This window comes from Volvox carteri (assembly GCF_000143455.1).
Source record: "Volvox carteri f. nagariensis unplaced genomic scaffold VOLCAscaffold_19, whole genome shotgun sequence".
NCBI lineage: Eukaryota > Viridiplantae > Chlorophyta > Chlorophyceae > Chlamydomonadales > Volvocaceae > Volvox > Volvox carteri.
The window spans coordinates 47523-55401 of record NW_003307562.1 but is presented as its reverse complement, the minus strand read 5'-3'; the positions used below and the strand labels follow the sequence as shown (position 1 = coordinate 55401).

Here is a 7879-nt window from a genome sequence, read left to right as displayed (position 1 = left end):
ATGCTTGGTCCGTTACACACACATGGCCACGTGGCCACGTGGCCGTGTGCACACGGCCACACGGCCACACGGACATGGGCAATCCTACAGAGCGGGGCCCCCCAGCTGGGCGCTTCGCGCTGGGGCCCCGCCCAAAAATGAATCAGGATGGACCAAATTTCTCTAGCTGCTGTGAATCAGCACGTATAAAAAAGCCTTAATCGATGACCTAAAAATGTATAGGTTTCTTGAGTTTTGCAAAGGAAACCGGTTTCACAATGGACTATGGACGAGCAGTTCTGCGCGGGTGAGCTCCTTTTCAAGTCGCGACGCACCTGTGTTTGTCATTTTTCGGAGGATGTTCTTCGGAGCGCTACTGAACACGATGACTTTGGACCTTACAGCCTATCCGCATGCTGCGTCCATGCACGTACGTGCACATACAACTGAATGGGCCTTATGCCCTTTTGGAATTCCGCACGCCAAAGAAACCCACGAGTGGTGGGCACCTTCTTCGTCACCAGCAGCTGCTGCTATAAATAGGGGCGTCGATAAATTTTCTATCGTCTTTAGATATGGCCGCCTACTATGGACGATGTATCTTGGACGAGTAGTTGCTACAACCAGCATAACTACTAGGTACTGCACCACAGACGAAACAATTCGAGTGTGTGCATCTATTTTTACGCGATAGTGCCAGCAGGGGAGGGAGCTGCCGGTGATATCTTTCCTTCTATCGGCACATCACTTCACCACCGGCATATCATATAACCAACATCAACAGTTAAAATAGCGACGATGCGACGACCACGAGCGACGGCGTATCTCCTTTGGAGTTTAGTGTTGGCGCTCATTGCGCAGTTCGGTGAAGTGAGGTCGAGTCACTTCCGTGCCGGCATCATCGAGTACCGCGTCAGCCAAACAGACCCCAGTACTTTGGACATCGTCGTGACGACATGTTGGATGTAAGTATGCAGGACTCACTGAACTGAAGGGTGATATCCTTACTAGGTGGGTACTGCTGATTCATGATGAGATGCAGGACCAACGACCACACACTTTAGTGTGCAGTTTGTAGCTACAGACTGCAAATACAATAATTATTGTCTTTGCACTTATAAGTGTATGTGTCTAACCTGACGGATGGCTGATTGCTGCTGTGCTATGCCGTGGATGTAGCAATAACCAGGTGCTTTGCTGAACGGGCAGGGTGCCAGCTTCCTCAAAGTGGGAAAAAGCATGCAACCACCCTTCGTGTGGGGTGCCCCACATGAAGGCCCAGTGAGGGGCCCCACGTGGGGCCTGTCTCTGTACATCTGTATAGGGATGATACTTTGGTAGGCGGTGATTTCCGTTGGCCTCCAATTGCTCCTAACCTTTGCGCTGAGGGTGCTGCGGACTTGGGGGGATGTCGAAGGGTGAATGTTCAACGCCACACCAGTTGCCCGTATGGTGATATAAGTGAGGACCACCAAAGAAAAGCGTTCATGTTCATCATGCAACGCTTTGTTCGCCAATCAAATGATAGCTTGTGCTAGAGGATGTTTAAGTACATTGTTCGTGAGTCTCAGTGGAGCCGTAAGTTATGCGTTGTAATGGACGGACTGAAGTCGACTGCAGCTGCCGCCGCCAGCGGGCCCAGGCTGCTAGCTAGCAGCCTATAGGGTGACGGAGGCGCGGCGCTTCACATTGAAGCCCCACCGCCCCCATGTCGGCGGTCAAATTTCGTCGGTTTTTTCCTGCTTTTCCTGAATGTGATTGTGCAATAATGTGCGCTTCAAATAGATGCCAAAATTTGCTTCATTGCAGGTACTACGACTCCGATAGTGTTAGTTTATATGGCAGCGGTGGCTCTTACCTCTTTACCACGAATTCGTATGACGTCGTTGGAGATGGCTACGACGCTTTGGGTAATCGCTATGCAGTTCTAAGGTTCGTGGGATATTGTAATAGCTGGTACACAGTACGGCTCTAGAAATACGCGCGAAGCACGACCACCAGCATCCAGATATTTAGCATCCTCGTGCCTGCCTTGCTTCTATTTACTGTTCGAGGCCTACTGCACATAGTTTGTGTGTAAATCAAACATGCATGCACTGCTGCCCACGTAAAGCAACAGCACCACCACCAGTATCACAGCAGCCACGCGTCCAGCAGGGCCTCGACATATTCCCTGCAATTGTGCATGCATGTGGCTGGCAGGCCCGGAGATATATACAGTTACCTCTGCAGCTGGTTAGCCTGCCTGGCCATGGCGAGATAGATGTTCAAATGCAGATGGCCGAACGGACATCTAAACCTATGCTACCTGCTCATATAGCCCTAGGGTGGGGATCTGCAGCTGTACAGCAGTGCAGTGCGGCACAGAACATGTAGCATACTTCATGATCAGATGACACAACCATAGATGGTGGTATCGAAAGACACCGGTTGAGACAAGTGGAAAGAATAAGTAGTCGTCGTGGAATCCACTTGGGCCTCGCGCCGATAAGTTCCCAGTACGACTGGGCGGTGCGATGTTCGGTTGACCATAGTTCACAGGAACTACTCTCGCCCGGTGAAGCAGACGAACCAGGAACGCAGGTTCCAGCTTTACGCAGGTAAAGCCCCCGCCCATACGGCGGTATGGACTTCCGCAGCAGTGCGGCATTTGGACGGCGAACTCGACTAGCAGTAGTCGTAAGCCGCCAATAAACTAATATTAGCATTAGTTAAACCTGTTATCAACGGCAGCGGATATAAACAGGTATTAGTTAATAACAGCAGTGTTAGAACTGAACGGACCGGCATCTGACCGTTAGGCAACCGAGCCTAGAGCTTAACAGTAAGCATACAGGATACAACAGAACAGTTGCAGTGCAGCATCTCTGTATGTATGTTGTTACAGGGTGGTTAACTTCGCCAGCGGCCCCTTTCCCGGGCAGTCCCTGCTCTCCCCTGCTAGAGGGGCACCCTAATCCGTCACCCCATCCGACTTCAGAATGTATTCGTTGGGTTTGGCAACTCACCACCAGCATCCAACCAAATCTAGCGGATCAACGGCGCATCAACTTAGTTCCTGGGTAGCTCGCAAGTTGATTTTATCACGTCCTACATCGTCCATATGATGGGGGGCCACCTCCCATTTCAATACTCCTCAATACTCCTTGCTGCAGGACTGTCGGCTCAGCTGCAGTTCCCACAGATGCCGGAGAGATTTCTGCATCCAACTGTTGCCGCATCGATGGCCTTGTTGGTGGAGCATATCCTTACGCTTTGGATGACTTTCGCTTTGCCGTGAACTATGTCCCCGGCGTGAATTCATCAATCGTCACCCAGGCGCCGGCCGTCATGCTCGTGGGAAGAGCAGCGAGTTCAGGGGTAAGGACAACAACAAGGGCGGGGAATGTGTGCACAGTCGGTACCTGTGCAGGTACAGACGTGTCTGACATGTATCACAAAAGGGGGTGGGGAGCTACTTAGGCAGGTAAGCGGAATTCTAGGGTAGGGTGGGGTACCAAGCAAATGTCATTTGCATATGCATGGCACCAGGTGAAGTGTGTCTCTAGACGGTTCAGGCCCCGCCCCAGCCAGTCCTGCCCCACCCTGCTGGCTCACGCGGGTGGCACAGCCTGTAAGACCAGACAAAGAGTACTCTTGGAGGCCTAGGTGCCAAGGATAGCTGATCCCTTCTCGAGCTCGTACTCCTTCCCCCATCGGACGAACGTCCTTGGGATTTTTTATTTCGTCCGTCTTTGTCCGAGTTGGAGATTTTCTATTTTCTCAGCATGTTAGACTTATCGCCCACCCTGGGATCTACTTTGCTTTAATTAAGGAGGGTGTGGCATTATGTCTGGAGAGCTTCATGTCGTACCCAGAATTGATCTGGGGAATTCCCATCACCCTGCTGGCTAGCAACTTGCACCAATATTGGTACATTAATGTAGAAGTACTTGAAGAAATGCCATGGGAAACCGAATCTACAACTCTGATCGAAGTCCACAAACTATATTGCCATAATACATACACCAGCTCATTATGTCACAGATAACTTAATTGAGCTTGCCGCGCAGCATTGCATTGGCGCAGCAGTGCAATGAAATACTGTTTGCATCCTCGGTGGATTTGCAATTGTATGCATCCGTTGTTTCGTCACCATGCACATGCCTAAATACACGTGCACGTATCTTTGCTGGTGTTGCCCAGCCACGATGTTCATCTTTCTGCTTCATATCTCGTATACGTATCAATCACCATTAGAAGTAAGTAATAATGGGTATGCGTGTAGTATCCTGGGTATCACGGGATCTGTCATCCGCCGATCGGTTCTTTTCTGCAAAAAGACATGATACAACAATGGCAGGCGGCTGGCAGAGGTTAAGGCCTGACTTCTGCTCCCGGCGCGTCCGGGTTTAAATCCGCCTGCCGACCTCTCGGGGTGTTTGAGAGGTGGTGAAATGGGAGGTGGCCCCCCATCTTGTGGACGGTGTAGGACGTGATAAAATCAACTTGCGAGCTGACCAGAAACTAAGTTGACGCGCCGTTGATCCGCTAGATTTGGTTGGATGCCGGTGGTGAGTTGCCAAACTCAAAGAGTACACTCTAAAGTCGGATGGGGTGAATGGATTAGGGTGCTCCTCTAGCAGGGGAGAGCAGGGAACTGCCTCGGGAAGGAGGTCACTGGTGAAGCTTAACCACCTTGTAACAACATCAACATTAACAATGGGAAGCAAATACAAACAAAGGGCAAGCGGATCTGGAAGACGCACTGGACAACATTGGACTGAAAAATTACTGATGGTGGTGTCGCACCTGTGCCTGGTACCTGCCCTGCCTCCATTTGTATGCTTGGACAGACCTACGCCTACACCTTCGTGCCGGCTGTCAGTTCCCACGGGGCGTCCATCGACTGCTCCATCAACACAGGGCTCGCCAATACAGCTCCTGTGAGTTGTACAATGTTGCACATGTGCTGTACAGCTTCTCTTAGTAACATAGTAAAAGCATGCCCGTGCAAACACGCTTGCCTGCCTTTCCAGATGTGCTGCCATGCATGTGCCATGTTGTGTGTGCATGATGCATACAAGCACTGTAGTATCTGGCCTCTGAAAAGTCCTCTCGAGATGCTGGTTGAGCGATTCGCGTGTATTTGTAGTTGATATGTGTGCCGTACTGTGTACCAGCCACTACAAGCACGCGCACCTGCCTACCGATCCTGTAATCGCATGCATGGCTGGCACAATGACGATGTGCGCATACCTGTGCATTCAGTACCATGAATCCATCATTTTGCAGCCCCGCTGTTGAATCTAACCACCTTCCGTACCATATGTCACCATCGAGCCACTGTAGTGCATATTTTTTTGGTGTGTGTGGTTGTTACAGTGGGCTCCAGACTCACGAAGAGTAGAGCTAGCAGGCCAGCTGGCCATGCAGCAATGCACCTGAGACCAACAGGGCAAACAAGACACCCATCCAGACCAGACAACGCAAGCGTCACCTAGACAGCAGTAAGCGAGCCCAAAGGGAAGGCTCAGAAACCCACAACCACTGGGGAATTTGCCAACATACTCCCCAAATGGCGAAAGTCCTCAGACCCCCACCAGAAGGCTGACCAGCAAATCCTGACAGGAACTTGCATGTTGTCACTAAGTGAGGCCAGTGCCCCAAAAGTTCCCGAATAAAAAAAACAAAGAAGCAAAAACAGGTGATAGCTTATCATCCATCGGCGCTGCTCCCCTGAACATAACAACATGTCGGACACAATGTACAAAAAGGTGTGATTGACCCAACAGAATCCCATCTTTTCCGTGGAACTCCCAGAGCTGCGAAACCCCGAAGGCGGCCCCCAAACAACTCGATCAGTTCTGTACGGCAAGGGCCAGGTAACAGTGCCGGGTCGATGTTTATGGCTGCAGCCATATACCGCCGCCCGTGCTCCATAGCTGACACCGCAGCAAGAGCCACGACATCCCAAACACATTGTGGCACTGTTGGGGTAGCTTGGACAAGCCAAAGCTGTTAACGTGACAGAGTGAGTTGGTACGCTAGTGCCTGTGCCACTGGACAGGCCCAGAAATGGTCACCGTCAGGGGATACACCTCTCGGGAACCTACTGGATAACCTCCACAACCTCACACTGCTGGCGCCAGATGGCCGCGACATCCTGAGATGGGAACTTCCTAACCATGGCACCCCATCAACCGTGAGACGCCGCCAGATCTTTTTTTCATTTTCCCATCACGTGTGAGATCGTAAACGATGGAAAAAGCAGGAATAGCCTCAACCAGTACCTCAGAAGAGCCCGTCGCCTATTAAACCATGACTTTAGAAAAGTAAGTGGGGTCCATTGTTCATGCAGTTTTACGGCAGGAGATAACCGATGCTCTGACCAACCCGGAATGGGAGGGTTGAGGAACCTCAATGTAACGACTGTTTTCCTTCGTGGAGTGCAATATGTGGAGCGGAATACCGCCAGAAGTCGTGGGGGTAAAGGAGCATGTTGACTGGTTGTTGAGTAGACCTCTCCCCCAAGGAGCGGTGATAACGGCACTAAGGGAGTGTTTGATGAGCGGCTGGGACCATGCGTGTCTGACTGTCTTGCCAGAGGAGTACCCATCAGATGGGAAGCAACCGGGAGTGCAAATGGCGAAGTATAAGCACTGGATGGGGCTGACCTTTCCAGGAGCCGCAGCCGTCATGTGGCCAACACATGCTAAGGTTTTCATTCCTCGTTTACCACATCGTAAGCTAATGCAGTTTGGTTTATGTTGCTGGGCTTTGGAGGCAAACAGAGCACGAAGGGGCAAGTACCATGTCCCCAGGGAGCAGCGGTTTTGCCACTGTTGTGGTACTAATAGCCGAATCGAATAGAATGAAAAACACGTGTTATTGGAATGCCCAGCCTATAATGATATCCGTGCTGAAGAGGGATTTGATCATCAACAGAGCATATTGGAGGCCATGAAATGGGAACCAGCAGGTCTGGCGAGGACGTTGGAACGTATGTGGGCTCACCGAAACTCAGTTATCCCAGTTGGACGCTAGTCTGGGCTGATGTGCAGTGTTTCCTGTTCTCCGTGGCTTTAAGGCGTATAGATATTGCCCTTGGGCCTTCGGCTCGTATGGGTAGTTTTACAGGTATGGGTTCACGCACCCCCAACCATGTAATACACACACAGAAATACATACATACACACACGCGAGAAAAGTACCGATCGGCAGATGCAGATACAGCTATAAGCCCAGGGCACTACAATTATCCCCCCTCTAACAGTAGAGGGTATCCTCAAGCTTAGCCTATCTCAGGTTCCCTCTGATGTCAGCATCCACAGGTTAACCAGCGACCATACATCGCCTCTTTGATAAACAGGGTACATGCTACTCGAGGAGTATGTATGTGTGATACTGCACAGACTTAACGATGGCGATCATTACTCTAGTAGTAAGGTGGAAGAAAACTCTAAGGAGCGAGGGAAGTTTGTCTCAGATAGAGTGCTGCTGCATGCTATCCATTACATGTGCATGTACATCCATTATGCTCAGGTTAGGTACTACTGGTAAGGCTTGGGCCATTGCCCCCGGGAGATCCGGGATAGAGATCTGTCACGGTCGAAAATGCTCCCGATGATGGAGAGTAAAATGCCCCTCGATTATGGACGGTGGTGGCCTGCTATAAAGTTAACCTGTGAGCCAATCAGGAATGGAGTTGCGCCGTCGTCGATCCGGCAGATTCCGTTGGATGCTGGTGGTGGGTGCGGAACCTAAGCGATCCACCGAGAAGTTAACTAGGGTGACTGGATGAGGGTGCCCGAAATACCGGGGAAGGCAGGGTTTCGCAGGGTAGCTGCCACGGGTGAAGATATACCCCCCTGTCCCACACATCAAATTTTCTTGTTCACTTAGCTAGCTAGGTAGCTAA

The 7879-nt window shown here is 51.0% G+C and overlaps 1 protein-coding gene across 1 annotated transcript; it reads left to right on the top strand.

Moving 5' to 3' along the window:
* Positions 1-264: 264 nt before the first annotated feature.
* On the top strand, positions 265-6128 carry VOLCADRAFT_90921 (uncharacterized protein; the record flags this gene model as incomplete). Its single annotated transcript, XM_002950552.1, has 6 exons — positions 265-286; positions 764-944; positions 1789-1911; positions 3135-3339; positions 4815-4904; positions 6111-6128. The coding sequence occupies 6 exons, from the start codon at positions 265-267 to the stop codon at positions 6126-6128; spliced, it is 639 nt and encodes a 212-aa protein (XP_002950598.1).
* Positions 6129-7879: the final 1751 nt, after the last annotated feature.